Source organism: Phyllobates terribilis, unplaced genomic scaffold (assembly GCF_046119375.1).
Source record: "Phyllobates terribilis strain yellow unplaced genomic scaffold, ASM4611937v1 Scaffold_216__1_contigs__length_3321164, whole genome shotgun sequence".
NCBI classification, from domain to species: Eukaryota; Metazoa; Chordata; class Amphibia; order Anura; family Dendrobatidae; genus Phyllobates; species Phyllobates terribilis.
The window spans coordinates 2,359,505-2,382,339 of NW_027362976.1; the positions used below are offsets into that span (position 1 = coordinate 2,359,505).

A 22,835-nucleotide genomic window follows, 5' to 3' on the forward strand; every position below is an offset into this window, starting at 1 on the left:
AGGACCATGGCGAGTGCATTATACTGTGTGGAGGACCATGGGGTGTGCATTATACTGTGTGGAGGACCATAGGGTGTGCATTATACTGTGTGGGGGACCATAGGGAGTACGTTATACTGTGTGGATGACCATAGGGAGTGCATTATACTGTGTGGAAGACCATAGGGAGTGAACTATACTGCGTGGAAGACCATAGGGAGTTCATTATACTGCGTGGAGGACCATAGGGAGTGCATTTTACTGTATGGAGGACCATAGGGAGTGCATTATACTTAGTGGAAGACCATAGGGAGTGCAATGTACTGTGTGGAGAACCATAGGGAGTTCATTATACTGTGTGGAGAACCATAGGGAGTTCATTATACTGTGTGGAGGACCTTAGGGAGTGCATTATACTGTGTGGAGGACCTTAGGGAGTGCATTAATCTGCGTGGAGGACCATGGCGAGTGTCTTATACTGTGTGGAGGACCATGGCGAGAGTCTTACACTGTGTGGAGGACCATGGTGAGGATCTTACACTGTGTGCACTTTCTGCTGCTCACGGCACTTTACTAAAACTGTGGATGGATGTTAGGAGAAATAACCATATCAAACCCACTAAAATGTAACGCTAATTCCCAGGTGCCGGTACGTGTGATCCTGATGCGGCACACTGTTGCCACACGTGTGACAAACAGGGACACACGGGACACGGATATCTCTGGTACCGTTTTTTCCTTTCCGGTACTGGAAATAAATGGACGTGTGAAACCGGCTTTATAGGGAGTCTGGCCGACTCTGACAGCGGCTCACCGCTCCTGCAGCTGCACGATCTCGCGACCTAAACACAACAAGGTAAAGGATTGAACTTTATAAAGACACAACGATCAATGACAATGATGTAAATGATTTATCACTTTTTATTAATTCTTCAATACCTTCAATATTTGTCACAGTTGTTAATAGTAAACTAAAATGTTCTATGGAGAAAAAAAAGACAAATGAGGAATAGACCTACACATTATTTCCCATATGACGGAGTATATCTTTTGGGTGTGTTCACAATTGGCTGTTTTTCTGCGGCAATAACACTGCACTTTAAAGTACGAGCTTAGTGTATGAGATTTCTGAAGTCTCATTCACATGCTGCGTTTCTTTTCTAGTGTTTTTTGTATTCTGCAGCTTGTCAATCCTTTTAGGGCCGTTGCAGCGTTTTTCACCAATTCAAATGAATGAGAAAAAAAACAATTAAAAACACAGCAAAAACGTGCGTATTTTACTCAGTGTTTTTCCTGCCACCAGTTTGGTTTTTGTTGAACAAAAAATGCTGCAAAAATGCAGCGTGTGAACATACCCTTATACTGGTTGTGTTCTAACTGGAAATAAAAGAGAACGGTCATGATAACATGGAGATGGATTTTATTCTATGGAGTTTCCACTGTACACATTGCTCGGCAGCATCTGTTTGTGCAGAGTCGCCTCTTGAAGATTCTATCACAAGATTCCATCATGACATCACTGGTGATGCTCGCCCATTATGACATCACAGCTCACAGTCACTACTTCTACAATGTACACAGGGTAGCGGGTGCCATTTTGGCTCCATAGCTAGTTACTGAGCGCACTTACAGTTTCTCACTATGGCCGGATTTTTTCTGGATAATTTTCAGGTACAAGCACTATGGGGTATTCTTATCAACAATCGCCCTAACATTGTGCTTCTACCACCCGATGGCGTTCTCAGCTTCACTCACCGGCTGGTGGTGCAGCTAGTAAGGAACTGCCTGACCAAACACCAACAAGGTCATCTCACCTCAGAGTATGTGACGGATTTACTCCATAACATCAGGACATTACTGCAGCAGGTAAATAGCGGACGCTCCGCACTAAACTTCTCCATATAGATAATTGAACCCGTTCTACACCCTAGTGACAAGCATTTTTATTGGTACAATTTCGGCACCATTTTTTTAAAGACACTGTGTCTGCGAATTCACACATAGAGTGTCTTCAATAAAATGCAGCCGGATAGAGTAGTATGCGCACACGCAAACCCCCATAGCCTCCCCACGTCCAGCAGGAGACCCCCATACCCTCCCCACGTCCAGCAGGAGAACCCCATAACCTCCCCACCTCCAGCAGGAGAACCCCATAGCCCCCCCACCTCCAACAGGAGACCCCCATAGCCTCCCCACGTCCAGCAGAAGACCCCCATAGCCTCCCTACGTCCAGCAGGAGACCCCCATAGCCTCCCTACGTCCAGCAGGAGACTCTCATAAACTCCCCACGTCCAGCAAGAGACCCCCATAGCCACCCCACATCCAGCAGGAGACCCTCATAGCCTCCCTACGTCCAGCAGGAGACCCCCATAGCCTCAATGCATCAAGCAGGAGACCCCTATAACCTCCCCACATCCAGCAGGAGACCCCTATAGCCTCCGCACGTCTAACAGGAGACCCCCATAGTCTCCCCCGGTCCAGCAGGAGACCCTCATAGCCTCCCCACGTCCAGCAGGAGACCCCCATAGCCTCCCCATGTCCATCAGGAGACCCCCATAGCCTAAACACGTCCAGCAGGAGACCCCCATAGCCTCCCCATCTCCAACAGGAGACCCCCCATAGCCTCCCCACGTCCAGCAGAAGACCCCCATACCCTCCCCATGTCCAGCAGGAGAACCCCATAACCTCCCCACCTCCAGCAGGAGACCCCCATAGCCCCCCACCTCCAACAGGAGACCCCCATAGCCTCCCCACATCCAGCAGAAGACCCCCATAGCCTCAATGCATAAAGCAGGAGACCCCTATAACCTACCCACGTCCAGCAGGAGACCCCTATAGCCTCCACACGTCTAGCAGGAGACCCCCATAGTCTCCCCCGGTCCAGCAGGAGACCCTCATAGCCTCCCCACATCCAGCAGGAGACCCCCATAGCCTCCCCACGTCCATCAGGAGACCCCCAGAGCCTCCACACATCCAGCAGGAGACCCCCATAGCCTCAATGCATCGAGCAGGAGACCCCTATAGCCTCCCCACGTCCAGCAGGAAACCCCCATAGCCTCCGCAGGTCTAGCAGGAGACCCCATAGCCTCCCGTGGTCCAGCAGGAGACCCTCATAACCTCCCCACATCCAGCAAGAGACCCCCATAGCCTCCCCACATCCAGCAGGAGACCCTCATAGCCTCAATGCATAGAGCAGGAGACCCCCATAGCCTCCCCATGTCCAGCAGGAGAACCCCATAGCCTCCCCACGTCCAGAAGGAGACCCCTTTAGCCTCCACACATCCAGCAGGAGACCCCATAGCCTCCCCATGTCCAGCAGGAGAACCTCATAGCCTCCGCACATCCAGCAGGAGACCCCCATAGCCTCCCCTGGTCCAGCAGGAGACCCTCATAGTCTCCCCACATCCAGAAGGAGACCCCCATAGCCTTCCCACGTCCAGCAGGAGACCCCCATAGCCTCCACACATCCAGCAGGAGACCCCCATAACCTCCGCACATCCAGCAGGAGACCCCCATAGCCTCCCCACATCCAGCAGGACACCCCCATAGCCTTCATACATCCAGCAGGAGACCCCCATAGCCTCCGCATGTCCAGCAGGAGACCCCCATAGCCTCCCCACCTCCAGCAGGAGACCCCCATAGCCTCCATACATCCAGCAGGAGACCCCATAGCCTCCACACGTCCAGCAGGAGACCCCCATAGCCTCCGCACATCCAGCAGGAGACCCCCATAGCCTCCTCACGTCCAGCAGGAGACCCCCATATCCTCTGCATGTCCAGCAGGAGACTCCCATAGCCTCTGCACGTCCAGCAGGAGACTCCCATAGACTTCTCACGTCCAGCAGGAGACCCTCATAGCCTCCACACGTCCAGCAGGAGACCCCCATAGCCTCAATGCATTGAGCAAGATACCGCATAACCTCCCTATGTACAGCAGTAGAACCCCATAAACTCCTCATGTCCAGCAGGAGACCCCCATAGCCTCCCCACATCCAGTAGGAGACTCCTATAGCCTCCCCACGTCCAGCAGGAGACCCCATAGCCTCTGCACGTCGAGCAGCAGACCCCCATAGACTCCCCACATCCAGCAGGAGACCTCCATAGCCTCCACCCCTCCAGCAGGAGACCCCCTTAGCATCCGCATGTCCAGCAGGAGACTCCCATAGCCTCCGCACATCCAGCAAGAGACCCCGATAGCCTCCCCACGTCCAGCAGAAGACCCCCATAGCATTTGCACGTCTAGCAGGAGACCCCCATAGCCTTCCCCGGTCCAGCAGGAGACCCTCAAAGCCTCCCCACGTCCAGCAGGAGACCCCCATAGCCTCCCCACGTCCAGCAGGAAACCCCCATAGCCTCTGCAGGTCCAGCAGGAGACTCCCATAGACTCCCCATGTCCAGCAAGAGACCCCCATAACCACCCCACATCCAGCAGGAGACCCTCATAGCCTCAACGCATCGAGCAGGAGATCCCCCATGGCCTCCCTACGTCCAGCAGGAGACCCCCATAGCCTCCGCACGTCCTGCAGGAGACCCCCATAGCCTCTGCACGTCCTGCAGGAGACCCCCATAGCCTCTGCACGTCCAGCAGGAGACCCCCATAGCCTCTGCACGTCCAGCAGGAGACCCCCATAGCCTCTGCACGTCCAGCAGGAGACCCCCATAGCCTCTGCACGTCCAGCAGGAGACCCCCATAGCCTCTGCACGTCCAGCAGGAGACCCCCATAGCCTCCGCACGTCCAGCAGGAGACCCCCATAGCCTCCGCATGTCCAGCAGGAGACCCCCATAGCCTCCCCACATCCAGCAGAAGACCCCCATAGCCTCAATGCATAAAGCAGGAGACCCCTATAACCTACCCACGTCCAGCAGGAGACCCCTATAGCCTCCACACGTCTAGCAGGAGACCCCCATAGTCTCCCCCGGTCCAGCAGGAGACCCTCATAGCCTCCCCACATCCAGCAGGAGACCCCCATAGCCTCCCCACGTCCATCAGGAGACCCCCAGAGCCTCCACACATCCAGCAGGAGACCCTCATAGCCTCAATGCATCGAGCAGGAGACCCCTATAGCCTCCCCACGTCCAGCAGGAAACCCCCATAGCCTCCGCAGGTCTAGCAGGAGACCCCATAGCCTCCCGTGGTCCAGCAGGAGACCCTCATAACCTCCCCACATCCAGCAAGAGACCCCCATAGCCTCCCCACATCCAGCAGGAGACCCTCATAGCCTCAATGCATAGAGCAGGAGACCCCCATAGCCTCCCCATGTCCAGCAGGAGAACCCCATAGCCTCCCCACGTCCAGAAGGAGACCCCTTTAGCCTCCACACATCCAGCAGGAGACCCCATAGCCTCCCCATGTCCAGCAGGAGAACCTCATAGCCTCCGCACATCCAGCAGGAGACCCCCATAGCCTCCCCTGGTCCAGCAGGAGACCCTCATAGCCTCCCCACATCCAGAAGGAGACCCCCATAGCCTTCCCACGTCCAGCAGGAGACCCCCATAGCCTCCACACATCCAGCAGGAGACCTCCATAACCTCCGCACATCCAGCAGGAGACCCCCATAGCCTCCCCACATCCAGCAGGACACCCCCATAGCCTTCATACATCCAGCAGGAGACCCCCATAGCCTCCGCATGTCCAGCAGGAGACCCCCATAGCCTCCCCACCTCCAGCAGGAGACCCCCATAGCCTCCATACATCCAGCAGGAGACCCCATAGCCTCCACACGTCCAGCAGGAGACCCCCATAGCCTCCGCACATCCAGCAGGAGACCCCCATAGCCTCCTCACGTCCAGCAGGAGACCCCCATATCCTCTGCATGTCCAGCAGGAGACTCCCATAGCCTCTGCACGTCCAGCAGGAGACTCCCATAGACTTCTCACGTCCAGCAGGAGACCCTCATAGCCTCCACACGTCCAGCAGGAGACCCCCATAGCCTCAATGCATTGAGCAAGATACCGCATAACCTCCCTATGTACAGCAGTAGAACCCCATAAACTCCTCATGTCCAGCAGGAGACCCCCATAGCCTCCCCACATCCAGTAGGAGACTCCTATAGCCTCCCCACGTCCAGCAGGAGACCCCATAGCCTCTGCACGTCGAGCAGCAGACCCCCATAGACTCCCCACATCCAGCAGGAGACCTCCATAGCCTCCACCCCTCCAGCAGGAGACCCCCTTAGCATCCGCATGTCCAGCAGGAGACTCCCATAGCCTCCGCACATCCAGCAAGAGACCCCGATAGCCTCCCCACGTCCAGCAGAAGACCCCCATAGCATTTGCACGTCTAGCAGGAGACCCCCATAGCCTTCCCCGGTCCAGCAGGAGACCCTCAAAGCCTCCCCACGTCCAGCAGGAGACCCCCATAGCCTCCCCACGTCCAGCAGGAAACCCCCATAGCCTCTGCACGTCCAGCAGGAGACTCCCATAGACTCCCCATGTCCAGCAAGAGACCCCCATAACCACCCCACATCCAGCAGGAGACCCTCATAGCCTCAACGCATCGAGCAGGAGATCCCCCATGGCCTCCCTACGTCCAGCAGGAGACCCCCATAGCCTCCGCACGTCCTGCAGGAGACCCCCATAGCCTCTGCACGTCCTGCAGGAGACCCCCATAGCCTCTGCACGTCCAGCAGGAGACCCCCATAGCCTCTGCACGTCCAGCAGGAGACCCCCATAGCCTCTGCACGTCCAGCAGGAGACCCCCATAGCCTCTGCACGTCCAGCAGGAGACCCCCATAGCCTCCGCACGTCCAGCAGGAGACCCCCATAGCCTCCGCATGTCCAGCAGGAGACCCCCATAGCCTCCGCATGTCCAGCAGGAGACCCTCATAGCCTCCGCATGTCCAGCATGAGACCGCCATAGCCTCCTCACGTCCAGCAGGAGACCCCTATAGCCTCTGCATGTCCAGCAGGAGACCCCCATAGCCTCTGCATGTCCAGCAGGAGACCCCCATAGCCTCCGCACATCCAGCAGGAGACCCCCATAGCCTCCCCACATCCAGCAGGAGACCCCCATTGCCTCCCCACGTCCAGCAGGAGACCTCCATACAGGGGCGTACATAGGAATCATGGGGCCCCATAGCAGAAGCGCTAAATGGAGCCCCTCCAAAAAAGTGAAAATTGTCGGGGGTCAAGGAAGAGCATATCTCATAACTTTCCAGCCTTTACACAGTAATTTTTCTCCTGCTGAAGTCCTAGATTCCTCTTTTATTTCCCCATAAGGTATGATGCCAACAACAGTGCCCCCCCTAAACACAGTATGTTACCCCCATGGTGAATTCCTCCACATGCACAGTATAATGACTCTACCGTACCCCACCTCAACTCTCAAGGCAAAGTATGGTGACTCCAACACAGTATGATCCCTCAACTGTGACCCCCACACAGCCCTCCATGTAGTATAATGGCCCCACACCTCTCCACACAGTATAATGCACTCGCCATGGTCCTCCACACAGTATAATGCACTCGCCATGGTCCTCCACACAGTATAATGCACTCGCCATGGTCCTCCACACAGTATAATGCACTCCCTATGGTCCTCCACGCAGTATAATGCACTCCCTATGGTCCTCCACACAGTATAATGCACTCCCTATGGTCCTCCACACAGTATAATGCACTCCCTATGGTCCTCCACACAGTATAATGCACTCCCTATGGTCCTCCACACAGTATAATGCACTCCCTATGGTCCTCCACACAGTATAAGACATTCTTCATACAGAATACTGGCCCCCATATAGTCCTCTCCATACAGTATACTGGCCTGCATATAGTCCTCCATACAGTGTACTGGCCCCCATATAGTCCTCCATACAGTATACCGGCCTCCTTATAGTCCTCTATAGAGAATACTGGCCTCATATAGTCCTCCACACAGTGTATGGGTCCCAATATAGCCCTCCATACAGTGTATTGGCCCCCATATAGTCCTCCATACAGTATACTGGCCCCCATATAGTCCTCCATACAGAATACTGGCCCCCATAGAGAATACTGGCCCCCATATAGTCCTCCATACAGTGTACTGGCCCCCATATAGTCCCATATAGTCCTCAATACAGTATACTGGCCCTCATATAGTCCTCCACGCAGTGTATGGGCCCCCATATAGTCCTCCCTACAGAATACTGGCCCCCATATAGTTATCCATACAGTATACTGCCCCTCATATAGTCCTCCACACAGTGTATGGGCCCCCATATAGTCCTCCATACAGAATACTGGCCCCCATATAGTGCTCCATACAGTGTACAAGCCCTTATATAGTGTATGGGCCCCAGGCCTCCATACATTAAAAAAAAAAAAAATGAGATACTCACCTCACCTGCTGCCGCTGCTCTGCTCCGGACTCCTCAGCGTCGCTGTCTTCCCGCTCTGCACTGTGACTGCTCAGCAGAGGGTGTGGTGGAAAGACGTCATCCCACCCTCTAACCTGAGACGTCACAGCACAGGACGCGGAAGACACCGGAGCTGCGGAGGCACGGGGAGAGGTAAGTATTGTGCCGGGGCCCTGAGCGGAGTGGGGCCCCCTGCCTGCTCAGGGACCTGGCACTTGCCCGGGTGCTAACGCCGGGCCTGGGAGCGGAGCCTGTTGCAAGGGCCCCGATGCGGGGCATACACGGTGCAGGCGACTGCTATGGGCCCCCCCCCGGCTCACGGGCCCCATAGCAGTGGCGTGGCCTGCCGCCATTGGCGGTACGCCACTGCCTCCATAGCCTCCCCACTTTTAGCAGGAGACCCCCCATAGCCATGATGAAATGACGCATACCTCTATTTCTGGCACCACACTCCTCCTCCATCCCCGTCCGCCTCCCGGTCTGGATGTGTTCTTCTGTCTGCGGCCACATTGTGCAGGTACAGTGCGCTTGCGCAGTCTATAGAGGCTTCGGAAAGAAGGACCCATCCCTGGTTATATTATAGATAATGGTGGGATAGAAGTTTCCTTCCTCCAATATAAAACACGATGAGTCCCCAGAGTTATTGTATCTGCAGAGAGGAGCAAATGTCACATACAATGGCGGCCTCCTCCATTGTGACCTTTCTCATCTCAAATTTTCCTTTTTGTTTCTTTTCCTCTTTGTAGGCTGAAGAAAGATCTCAATATGGAGATTTGGCTTTTATTAAAGACCTGGCCGAAAAAGTCCTGTGTGTACTGGAGCGTCCGGCCCGCTCCTCGGAACGCCCGGTAAGGAGCCGTCATCTTCTCTAGCACACGTCTGATTTGTACAGTTACAATTGGCTGCATCTGTAAATGCAGGTTTAGTCCTTCCTGATTTATCTATGTGATGATTTAGTGTAAGGTTCCACATGTTAATTATATATATTATATCTACCAGGAAACAGCAGAAGGCGACACCAAAGACGAGCAAAATCTAATCCCGGGACTGAACAGCGATCTGACTACAGGTAAGCCGATCACCCGACCTCCTACAAGAAATATCCAGATATTATAGAGAACAGGGAATAATCTTACATTTACTCTGTATATTCTGTGTAATGGGAACCTGTCAGCACATTTTTGCATATTGTGGAATGACTGTACTGGCCATTTCTCTGTAATAATTTTTTGCAGAAATCCAATGTCTCAGTCAAGGGAAATCTAATGTAGAAGCCGTATACAAATCAGCATGGAAGTGCACTGGGGGCGTGGAAGAAGAAATCCATACTGTGACACGCCCCCAGTGCACTTCCAGGATAATCTGCATATGGCTCCTACGCTTCAGCTCTCTTACCATCACTCACATGTACAGCGAGGGTGGGGGGGTCCTCATTCATGTGATGATTGGGGGAGTCCTTCATCATTTCCATTACGTTTATTCATGGATGCTCCGTACGTTCTCATATTTAGAATCCCTATATAATAAGTATTATTCCCATTTACAGACATCTTGTCATGTCTGAGTTATATTGTTGTAATATATATGTAGGATTAATATCGTCTAATACATTTTGTTTCTTCATAATTTTTTCACTCTTTTAGAAACAACTGTGTTGGCGGATGCTGACAGTAGAATCTGTGAGATCCCGGAGATCCAAGAATCTGACGGTGTAAGTATCATGGAGAGAGATGTCGGTGTATCACCAGATTATGGGGTGGGAATGACACCTCCAGTATTGTCCCCATATAACCATGGGATGTCTCTATTCTAAGAGGAGATGACAGAAGGGAGACGTTTTTGCATCTGGAGCTTTTTTCCAGCAGCTTCTATATCTTTATATAATTTCTTATTCTTTTATAGAGCGTGATCAAATCATTGACCCCGTCAAGACAGCCGCATAAGAGCGACTATGGGACATCCAAACTGATCAGCAGTGGAAGTTTTGGGTGAGTTTTCTGTTGGCATAATCCACATTTCTCAAGGTTCCCAATGACAATGCTCCAGACTCTGTGCTCTTCCCTTCAGTGTTATCATAGGGAAATTATATGATCTGTAGGAAAACAAACTATTAAGGAAAGGGATTAAAATAGAATAATATATTACACCTGCCTGTCCTAGACCCTCATCTGTTCTTACACTGCCACCCCCATCAGAGCTTCCCCCTCCTCCGCACCGGTCTGTTCTTTTCGGAATCCATTAGCGAACTGATAAGAGTAATTGGCAACACATGGTCAAGTGAGGGGGTGACACGAAATTTCATCAATGACATCTGCACCCCCCAACCTCCACCATGACCATGTGAGTCTACTCCCTGGTCTCAGCAATAAAGACTGGCACAGAGGACAAGTGGCTATAATGGGTTTCATTTTTTGTAACTCCTTCGCTCCCCTCCATTTATTATGTTGTTATGTCTTGGGGTATGCGGGAGCATAATTAACGTCATGTTATGGCAATTGGAGCACTTTTAATTTGGACCAACTTTTATTTGCACTGAATCGTATCTATTGGTCTAATGTAGTGAATCTGCCCAAGAATAATTTCAGTAGATTCTCTCATCTGTAATGTGACCTGGGTGAGGGCTCCGGCGGACGTGGCATTGTGGACACCTCCCATAGGTGATCTATGTAGTGATCTTTTATCAAATTCTAGACATGGACTTCCAGTGACGGACAGACTTCTAGCATTAAACATTAGTACAAAACATTATATAATGACTTCTATAGATGTTCTTGTAGTAAAGATTCATTCTAACCATTGATTCTCTTTCTCTCCAGTGCCGTCTACTTAGCGCACCATAAAGACTCACACCAGATCTTTGCTTTGAAGAAAATGTTCAAGCGAAACCTGAACACTCCAAAAAGAGTGGCATTGGCCTTTCTGGAGAGGGACATCCTAACATTCGCAGATTGTCCCTTCGTGGTCTCCATGCTCTGCTCCTTTCCAACAAAATCTCACCTGTGTATGGTCATGGAGTATGTAGGAGGTAGGACATGTATATTGTAGTATATTCAGCCCATGTCTGCTTACATCTTATCACTGCTTATATAATTAGGATAATTAGGACAGTTACATCCTCACAGTGCATTTACTGTAGGTTTTCTATTACCAAGATGCCTGGAAATTCATTGATCTGTGTGCAGCAGTGCTATGGTGCCAGTGAGTCAGATCGGGCCTGGCACCGCTCGGCACTGGGCCCCATTCCACCACCTGTCATCACAATTTCAGTGGTATTCACATTGTCAGAATATGAATACCGATGAAAACAATGGTGGATCAGGGAGCCAAAGGTTCCTAAATCCACCATTCAGCCTCCGCAGATGGGTCCGAGACTCCGTGTACTGCAGGTTCTTCGATGTCGCCACAATATTGCATCTGTAGTGTGGAGTCTCAGTACTTACACTGCACAGGTGGGGCTGGTGGGGGCCATAACACTGAGTGATGGGGCAGGTGGAGACCATATGCTGAGTAGTAGGGCTGGTTGGGGCCATAATACTGAGTGGTGAGGCTGGTGAGGGCGATAATTCTAAATGGTGAGGCTGGTGGGGGCCATAACACTAAGTAGTGGTGGGGGCCATAATACTGAGAAGTAGGGCTGGTGGGGGCTATAGTACTGAATGGTGGGGCTGGTGGGTGCCTTACTACTAAGTGGTGGGGCTGGTGGGGGCCATAACACTGAGTGGTGGGGCTAATAAGGGCCATAATTCTGAGTAGTGGGGTTGGTGAGAGCGATAATACTGAGTGTTGATACTGGTGGGGGCCATAATACTGAGAGGTGGGGCTGGTGGAGGTGGTAGTACTGAGTGGTGGGTGCCTTACTACTAAGTGGTGGGGCTGGTAGGGGCCGTAACAATGAGTGGTGGGGCTGGTGAGGGCCATAATACTGAGTGTTGAGGCTGGTGGGGGCCATAATACTGAGTAGTGGGGCTATTGTGTGCCTTACTACTAAGTGGAGGGACTGTTGGGGGCAATAACACTGAGTGGTGGGGCTGCTGAGGGCCATAATACTGAGTGGTGGGGCTGGTGAGAGCAATTATACTTAGTTGTTGGGCTGGTGGGGGCATAATACTGAGTTGCGAGATTGGTGGAAGCCATAATACTGAGAATTGAGGGTTGTGGGTACCATAATACTGAATGGTGTGCCGTGTGAGGGGCTATAGGGGACTGTGAATGCCGCTATATTGAGTTGGTGACTGTACATGCCCCTACACCCCCTGGGGGTCCTCATATTGAATGGTGTGCAGTGGGGGTCCCTATTCTGTGTGGGGATCCTAATTCTGTTTGATTGGCTTTGGGGGCCATCATACTGAGTGGGCAGTGGTGGAGACCATTATATTGTCTGAGGGGCTATGGGGGCCATTATATTAAGTAGGGGGGGCTGTGGGCGTCATTATACTGAGTAGGGGGCTGTGACTGGCCTCATACTGAGTGGGGACATTATAGACAGGTGCTACATTATATCTGTAAGGTGAAACTGGATTAAGATTTCACTGTGGGGATATCTAACTCAGTCTGTGGGTGGGGGCATTTTTGGGAGCATCATATGCTAAAATGGCTATAAAAGGTGTATTGCTGTTGAGAACATCGATTGACTTCAGTAAGGGTTTTTTTTGAAGGGGCGTGCAGTTAGAACTTTTGCTATGGGGCCCTGAGATTTCTCTGTCCGCCACAGTCTGTGTGATCTCCCTGTAAGTCCGCACTGAGCATGTCAGTATCTCCAGCTGTAGACGAGATGTGACATCACTTTATGTTATTAGTTACATGGACGACAATTCTCCATCGATTCAGACTAATATTATGTGCACTATACATTATATCTGTTTATATTCTCTCCTATCCCAATGTCTCCGCTCACTTCCCATTATACATCATGGTGATCTGCTGTATAAACCACTCACCGGTCATATTTCCTTTCTTCTATAGGTGGCGACTGTGAGACCCTCCTAAGCACCAGGGGTCCTCTATCTGTCCCCTTGGCCCGCTTATACTTTGGAGAAGCGGTTCTTGCTGTGGAATACCTCCATAGCTACGGTGTGGTGCACAGAGACCTGAAGCCGGATAAGTAAGTGCCCCTCGTAGTATAATAAAGGGGGGAAGTTATCATTTATTATCATACGGTCTGTGAGGCTAAAACCATCTTCTCTTCCACAGCCTCCTGATTACATCTGCTGGACACATAAAAGTTACCGATTTTGGGATTTCAAAAGTTGGTGTCATGATACCAAAAACCAACACCTACAAGGAATTAGCGGAGGACATCACCAGGGAGTTCCTGGACCGTGAGGTGGGTAACACTTACAGGAATTTAGCTTGTTCTTTACAAATCTCCAAGGACCAAAGCAAAGAAAGACCTTAAATATAACTTTTAATAGATACAGTTAAAAGCACCCATATCAATATATAAAGACAAAATCCATAAAATGTGGCGGCAGCAGTATTCTCCGATCGGGGTGTATTTATCTCCCGCGTCTGTCCACTGACTCATTGTGGCTATCTCCTAATATGATCCCCTGATGAACCCCAAATTAGGAGGGGGAGAAACGTGTTGGGACAATTTACAGATAAGTCCTCTGGTTACTGCTGACTAAAATGCTTTTTTGGCAACTTTTTTTGTAATTCGCACACTGGATAATGCTCTGTCCCAACATTTGGACGTGTCCTGTGTAGATCAGTCCTGATTATAGATTAGCCAGGGTGGTTTTGAGGTTGTCTATATGTACCGTCTGTCCTAGACTATTATCTTCATGCTCAATGTCATTATATAGGTGACTTGTTACTACTTTGGACATATTTATGTTCCTATGTTTACCGTTAATTGAGCACACGTGCTTTTATAATATTGTTCTTGTTGCCCGTAATTGCCAGCACTAATCTATAATAGGCTTCTGAATGATGGTTTATATATCATACTGAATTGTGTATAGATTGGTGCATTTGATATCCTATCTGTACTAGTGGAACTACATTATATCAGCTTCCCTGTTTCCATATAATTGATACATTGAATATTGCCTTTTTTTCATTCAGCATGTTAGCAGCGACATGACTGTCTGCCTTTCATCATTATCTGTATATGTGTATGTCTGTCTAGGGGTGGATAGGGTCACGGAGGGAGTGCCGATGTGGAGGGGGGGCGCCAAACCGATTAGCTAGGGTGTCAACCTCCACTGGCAGGCGGGATATCAGCCCATTTGGGATCTCTAGGGCAAGCCTGCATGTCAATTATCCTACGTTTATCCCACTACCCATATATTGTACATTTTATGCATTTTGTCTTCATATATTGATATGGGTGCTTTTAAATGTAGCTATTAAAGATTCTATTTTAAGGGGTTTTCTTTGTTTTGCTTTGGTATTTGGTTAACTAATATACCCCATCTGTTCACCTTGCCTTTGGCATATGTTTTTTTTTCTTTACAAATCTCATCACACTATTGTGTCTTCTCTACATTCTTCATTTCTAGAGAACGCTTCCATTGATATTTTATCTTTTGTCATTGTGTTTTTATGGCGAGAACGTGTTATAATAACAATTTTATCATTTTCATCTTTATCTTCTGTTGTTTTCCAGTTATGTGGCACCCCATATTACATCGCCCCAGAGGTCATCCTCAAAGAAGGCTATGGAAGACCTGTTGACTGGTGGTCAATGGGGATAATCCTACATAAATTTCTCACGGGATCTGTACCATTTGATGGAGATTCTGTAGCTGAGCTTTATGACAGGATTGTCATTGGTAAGTGGAATGATCCGACCATTGCTTTGATCAGTTACATTGGTTTAGGTGTTTACTTTGCTTTAGCTTACAGTCCAGTAAAGAGATTTTATTTTCTGTATAACAGGTGAAATAATTTGGGATTGTAATTCCGCTCCTACTCCCAATGCACAGAACCTGATTACTGAGCTGCTCAGAACAAATCCTGCAGATAGACTTGGGACAGGTAAGAGATATAATACTATTCACCTATCACACTTATCACTCATGTCCTTGAGGATCAACACTTCTCTATCAGATTGTCCATTTCTAGTTCTCCACACTATGACTTTCAGTCTTCTTCCTTCATGTTGACTCAGTTATGTCATTAATTCAGATTAAGTTAAACTGTTCAGATGTGAAGCAATCTCTGACAATGTCCACATCACTTTTGTTTTGTTCTTTTTCCAGGAGGATCACTTGAGATCAAGAGTCATCCATTCCTGAGTGACTTAGATTTTAACAACCTTCTAAGTCAGAAGCCAGAGTACATTCCTCAGCTTGCCTCAGATGTGGACAACAGCTTATTTATCGGTAAGTAGAAGAAGACATCATCTAGACTAAGTGGCTGTTTGTCTTGTCTTCCATAAAATGTAATAATCAGTACCCACTAATATTGTGATAAATGACGCCTGTTTTATACTAACAACCTCTAATAATACTTCATTACTTTTGTAGATCACTCTGAAATAGACCATTCGGTCTCAGAGGATGAGGAGGGTACAAGTGAGAACAATGAGAACCTTGACTTCCAAAATTTTACATCATCTTCTGAAAGGCTTTCTAAAGTAAGTACCGTATGTGATCAATAAATCCAAAATATGTGAAACAAAAAAGACCTCTAAAAGTAAAAAAAAGTATTTCATATCTTGTTTTTGTCCATGTTTAGCTCTGTACCATCACTACCAGAACGATGAATGATGAGGACCAGAAGTCTCCTCCAGAGTGTACGCCAGCAACCAATACAAATATCTCAGAAATGTGAGTAGATTATGGGGTCATTAATGGGAGTTCCAGGCTGATATATATGCACAACATATAATATAGGACATAAATACCATAATATCAAATTCAGCCTCAATGATTAGCGGTCATTGTGCTTTTGGCTTCAGAAACCGTTGGTGATAATAGCCCATAATTGCAGCCATTCACGCGTATTAGAGCTGCCCATACTGTAGGAGAGATGTAGTATTACATGCCAGCCATTATTGCTAGTTGTTTTTCGCTCTGATCCATAGAAGGTAGATTGGAGCATAAAACCTTCCTCACTATGACAGTCATATGTCCTATTAGGCCCTCTAGTCGGTGTTCTTCTAGTGAGACCACCCCTTTTATTCTGCATTGACTTGTGATTTACATGTTTTTCTTAAATCATAGAATGGGAGAGTTGGAAGTTACCTCCTGGGTCTTCTGGTCCGACCCCCTGATTCTTCCTGACAGGCAGAAAGAATCGCTTTCTGAATCTGATAGCGACAATGCTATAAACAGCTTGCCCTCCTCGTCCCCATCATCAGGTATGTATGTACAGCATCAAAAGGTGAATGTTGACTTTAAGGTTCAAATATTTGGTTTCTCTGTATTAGGTCTCCTATGTTGTCCAGGTTTCATGGATCCCAATTATATTTTCCATGGGCCCATACTGTATTTCTATTTCCTTAATTTTATCCAGGAATTGTTTTCATGGATTCTGTAAAATACGTTTTAGCATCCAGGAACTCACTTCAATATAAGAAGACATCGTCTCCTATAGTAGAATATCGCTCATTAGTGATGCACCACGTGGCGGCACACAGGGCGCTTACTGCTCCATATCAGTGATACATCTAATGCCCCTCAGATTAGGTCATGAACGGTATATAGGACTTATTCTGCCCTATAATAATGCAATGCCAGATTATCAGGACTATAGGGGACAGGACTAGAACAATTCTTCTATATACAGTACACAAAGCAGATCCTATAAGAATATTTCTTTACTGAGTTTTTTTTACTTTCTGATCAGAATTTACAACTGAAGAGGAAAGAAAATCTGAAATGAATCTGAGTATAGACCAACAAAACTCAGAAAATGGGAAAAAGGGGAAAAAGAGACGAGGTAAGTGTGAGAATCATCTCCATGTTGTGTGATGTTAGTGATGAGAATAAGTCATGGGGAGCAGATGTCATCTGTCAGTGATGGGATTGTCACATGTATGATGGCTGACAATGACCCCGGACATCTGTGTGAATAAGATTCCTCTGCTGTCCGGCCGGCCACACTGACCGCACAGTAGCATCATGTAATATGGAGTCCCATCACTTACATTGTATGTATTTCTCTTCTCTTAGGTTCCATCTTCCGCCGGATCTTATCATCCTGCCGGCGTGGACTATCCAGGGCAGCTCGTGCATTTGCATGCTGTCGCTGTTGCCCAAGTGTCATCTAAAAGACGGAAAAGCTCCGCATCTAGCGGAGTACAGCTGATCCACCATCACTGCTGGACCTGTAAAGAAGGACCTTCACCATCTACCTGTGGCCTTCTAACTGTAACATCTCTACCCGGACTTGTTTCGGTAATGCCTCTGTCACCAGGCTCCGCTCTATCCATACTGCTCGCCTGACTTGGCTTTTTTTTACTGATCACCTGGTATCTGACCCGGATTTCTTCCTGACTATGATTTTGTCTACTGATTCTGTCCCTGATTTTGTTCATCCCTTATCCTTCTACCCTATCCCTAATAAAAAAAAAAAACAACTTCTATATTTATTGAGATTTTCTTATATCTATCAAACTTCACGAGAGATAGAGAGATAGAGAGATAGAGAGATAGAGAGATAGAGAGATAGAGAGATAGAGAGATAGAGAGATAGAGAGATAGAGAGATAGAGAGATAGAGAGATAGAGAGATAGAGAGATAGAGAGATAGAGAGATAGAGAGAGAGAGAGAGAGATATCAGGGCTGGAATGGGATGAAAAATGAAAAAGCACGCCTGTCACACAAACCCCACCAGCCCACATACCAAATCACCGCCCCCCTCATCCCATTGAGGCACAATGAAAAGTTCAGCACATTTTGCTTTCTTGTTCATGCCCCTCACCACTCCATTATAGGGGATGTTTATTAAGCCACGTGTGAATGGAGCTGCAATGCGAATGATCGACTACCGCTCCATTCACCCAGAGCTCTTCAGATCCCTGGGTCTCGGAAACAGTGGGGGTCCCGGCTGTTGGACCCCCAGCAATCAGAAAATTATTCCATATCCCAATGATAGAGGACAATTTCCAAACTTCAGATAACCCCTTTAAACAAGTTGTTCAGGATTAATTTTTATTTAACCATAGGATTGTAGACATAGAAAATAATAAACCCATCAGTACTGACCCTCCCCAAAGCCAATGCCACCTCTTCTTCAGCAGAACAGGAGAAGTGGTACTGTGCAGTGTATATATACAGAATAATACAGATACTGAGAATGACACCCAGTATACAGGACAGGAGAAGTGGTACTGTGCAGTGTATATATACAGAATAATACAGATACTGAGAATTACACCCAGTATACAGGACAAGAGAAGTGGTACTGTGCAGTGTATATATGCAGAATAATACAGATACTGAGAATGACACCCAGTATACAGGACAGGAGAACTGGTACTGTGCAGTGTATATATACAGAATAATACAGATACTGAGAATTACACCCAGTATACAGGACAGGAGAACTGGTACTGTGCAGTGTATATATACAGAATAATACAGATAGTGAGAATTACACCCAGTATACAGGACAAGAGAAGTGGCACTGTGCAGTGTATATATACAGAATAATACAGATACTGAGAATTACATCCACTATACAGGACAAGAGAAGTGGTACTGTGCAGTGTATATATACAGAATAATACAGATACTGAGAATTACATCCACGATTCAGGACAGGAGAAGTGGTACTGTGCAGTGTTTATATACAGAATAATACAGATACTGAGAATTACATCCACTATACAGGACAAGAGAAGTGGTACTGTGCAGTGTATATATACAGAATAATGCAAATACTGAGAATTACATCCACAATTCAGGACAGGAGAAGTGGTACTGTGCAGTGTTTATATACAGAATAATACAGATACTGAGAATTACATCCACTATACAGGACAAGAGAAGTAGTACTGTGCAGAGTATATATACAGAATAATACAGATACTGAGAATTACATCCACTATACAGGACAAGAGAAGTGGTACTGTGCAGTGTATATATACAGAATAATACAGATACTGAGAATTACATCCACGATTCAGGACAGGAGAAGTGGTACTGTGCAGTGTTTATATACAGAATAATACAGATACTGAGAATTACATCCACTATACAGGACAAGAGAAGTAGTACTGTGCAGAGTATATATACAGAATAATACAGATACTGAGAATGACACCCAGTATACAGGACAAGAGAAGTGGCACTGTGCAGTGTATATATACAGAATAATACAGATAGTGAGAATGACACCCAGTATACAGGGCAGGAGAAGTGGTACTGTGCAGTGTATATATACAGAATAATACAGATAGTGAGAATGACACCCAGTATACAGGGCAGGAGAAGTGGTACTGTGCAGTGTATATATACAGAATAATACAGATAGTGAGAATGACACCCAGTATACAGGGCAGGAGAAGTGGTACTGTGCAGTGTATATATACAGAATAATACAGATAGTGAGAATGACACCCAGTATACAGGACAGGAGAAGTGGTACTGTGCAGTGTATATATACAGAATAATACAGATACTGAGCATTACACCCAGTGTAATATACAGAATAATACAGATAGTGAGAATTACACCCAGTATACAGGACAAGAGAAGTGGTACTGTGCAGTGTATATATACAGAATAATAGAGATACTGAGAATGACACCCAGTATACAGGACAAGAGAAGTGGTACTGTGCAGTGTATATATACAGAATAATACAGATACTGAGAATTACACCCAGTGTAATATACAGAATAATAGAGATACTGAGAATTACACCCAGTATACAGGACAAGAGAAGTGGTACTGTGCAGTGTATATATACAGAATAATACAGATAGTGAGAATTACACCCAGTATACAGGACAAGAGAAGTGGCACTGTGCAGTGTATATATACAGAATAATACAGATACTGAGAATTACACCCAGTGTAATATACAGAATAATACAGATACTGAGAATTACACCCAGTATACAGGACAAGAGAAGTGGTACTGTGCAGTGTATATATACAGAATAATACAGATACTGAGAATGACACCCAGTATACAGGACAAGAGAAGTGGCACTGTGCAGTGTATATATACACAGAATAATACAGATACTGAGAATGACACCCAGTATACAGGACAAGAGAAGTGGTACTGTGCAGTGTATATATACAGAATAATACAGATACTGAGAATTACATCCACTATACAGGACAAGAGAAGTGGTACTGTGCAGTGTATATATACAGAATAATACAGATAGTGAGAATTACATCCACTATACAGGACAAGAGAAGTGGTACTGTGCAGTGTATATATACAGAATAATACAGATACTGAGAATGACACCCAGTATACAGGACAAGAGAAGTGGTACTGTGCAGTGTATATATACAGAATAATACAGATACTGAGAATGACACCCAGTATAATATACAGAATAATACAGATTGTAAGGCAGCGCTAGTCATCATACTGGGGGTTACTCGCTTCGCTGCGTCAATCAATGCACACGTGCAATGTCTTTACATTTTTCTCACAATGTTGCAGTTTATTACATCATAAGCCACAGTTCACCAGGTCCAACTCCGTGGCACGCCGACACACATATCTACAACATTCATGAGACAAGTGGCACACAGGCCCACTTGCTCCAGGTTACAGCCTACGGCAAGGTAATAAATTATCAATGACCATAACACAGTCCATGTAACAAAGTGTATTACCTTTGCCGGGTTTAGTTGCTGCAGTCCATTTTAATCCGCCACCACTGTGGCTTTGTGGCTTCCCAGGTAGGGGTCTCCAGCCCTCGTTCCCTCAAAGGCCACTGACATCCACACAGGATCCAGGCTCTGCCTTTCAGGACTCTTCCTCAATAATCCGCCACCACTGTGGCTTTGCGGCTTCCCAGGTGGGGGTCTCCAGCCCTCGTTCCCTCAAAGGCCACTGACATCCACACAGGATCCAGGCTCTGCCTTTCAGGACTCTTCCTCAATAATCCGCCACCACTGTGGCTTTGCGGCTTCCCAGGTAGGGGTCTCCAGCCGTCATTCCCTCAAAGGCCACTGACATCCACACAGGATCCAGGCTCGACCTTTCAGGTACCAGGCTTCACTCCAAAGCCGCTGCCTTCCAAGGCCACTAGCATCCGCACAGGATCCAGTCTTTGCCTTTCAGGCTGCCAGGCTTCACTCGGCCTCACTAGGCCTCTCACAAACGGTGTCCCACACACACGGAGCACAGGCCTCACGCCTCACACCGAACACACCTGTCTCCAATTACCGGGGTTTATATATCCTGTGCACACATACACCCATACTGACAGGACCTTGCTGATGTCACAGTCATGTGATCAGTCAGCTGTGTGTATAGGTCCTGTGTGCTGTCCCAGTCATGTGTACAGACCTTTACTGTGCATACAGGACCTGTGTGATGTCACAGTCATGTGACCAGTCAGTTAAAGGGGAAGGTACATGGTCAGGTAAAACACATCCTGGACCATTTACAGTAATGCTAGCAAGCTGCTGCATTACAAGATACTGAGAATTACACCCAGTATACAGGACAAGAGAAGTGGTACTGTGCAGTGTATATATACAGAATAATACAGATACTGAGAATGACACCCAGTATACAGGACAAGAGAAGTAGTACTGTGCAGAGTATATATACAGAATAATACAGATACTGAGAATGACACCCAGTATACAGGACAAGAGAAGGAGTACTGTGCAGAGTATATATACAGAATAATCCAGATACTGAGAATGACACCCAGTATACAGGACAAGAGAAGTGGCACTTTGCAGTGTATATATACAGAATAATACAGATACTGAGAATGACACCCAGTATACAGGACAAGAGAAGTGGCACTGTGCAGTGTATATATACAGAATAATACAGATACTGAGAATTACACCCAGTATACAGGACAAGAGAAGTAGTACTGTGCAGAGTATATATACAGAATAATACAGATACTGAGAATGACACCCAGTATACAGGACAAGAGAAGTGGTACTGTGCAGTGTATATATACAGAATAATACAGATACTGAGAATTACACCCAGCATACAGGACAAGAGAAGTAGTACTGTGCAGAGTATATATACAGAATAATACAGATACTGAGAATGACACCCAGTATACAGGACAAGAGAAGTGGCACTGTGCAGTGTATATATACAGAATAATACAGATACTGAGAATGACACCCAGCATACAGGACAGGAGAAGTAGTACTGTGCAGAGTATATATACAGAATAATACAGATACTGAGAATTACACCCAGTATACAGGACAGGAGAAGTGGTACTGTGCAGTGTATATATACAGAATAATACAGATACTGAGAATGACACCCAGTATACAGGACAGGAGAAGTGGTACTGTGCAGTGTATATATACAGAATAATACAGATACTGAGAATGACACCCAGTATACAGGACAGGAGAAGTGATACTGTGCAGTGTATATAT

The 22,835-nt window shown here is 47.4% G+C and overlaps 1 protein-coding gene across 1 annotated transcript in view; it reads left to right on the forward strand.

Annotated features, from left to right (window-relative positions):
* Positions 1-568: 568 nt before the first annotated feature.
* Positions 569-22,835, forward strand: part of LOC141214182 (microtubule-associated serine/threonine-protein kinase 3-like) — a 56,638-nt gene continuing 34,371 nt past the window's right edge. Inside the window, exons 1-14 of the mRNA XM_073665401.1 lie at positions 569-628; positions 9,319-9,388; positions 9,963-10,030; positions 10,222-10,307; positions 11,136-11,344; positions 13,282-13,420; positions 13,510-13,642; positions 14,930-15,095; positions 15,202-15,300; positions 15,525-15,647; positions 15,792-15,901; positions 16,003-16,094; positions 16,491-16,627; positions 17,116-17,208. Coding sequence (XP_073521502.1) covers positions 569-628; positions 9,319-9,388; positions 9,963-10,030; positions 10,222-10,307; positions 11,136-11,344; positions 13,282-13,420; positions 13,510-13,642; positions 14,930-15,095; positions 15,202-15,300; positions 15,525-15,647; positions 15,792-15,901; positions 16,003-16,094; positions 16,491-16,627; positions 17,116-17,208 — 1,585 coding nt within the window. The remainder of the gene's footprint in view (positions 629-9,318; positions 9,389-9,962; positions 10,031-10,221; positions 10,308-11,135; positions 11,345-13,281; positions 13,421-13,509; positions 13,643-14,929; positions 15,096-15,201; positions 15,301-15,524; positions 15,648-15,791; positions 15,902-16,002; positions 16,095-16,490; positions 16,628-17,115; positions 17,209-22,835) is intronic.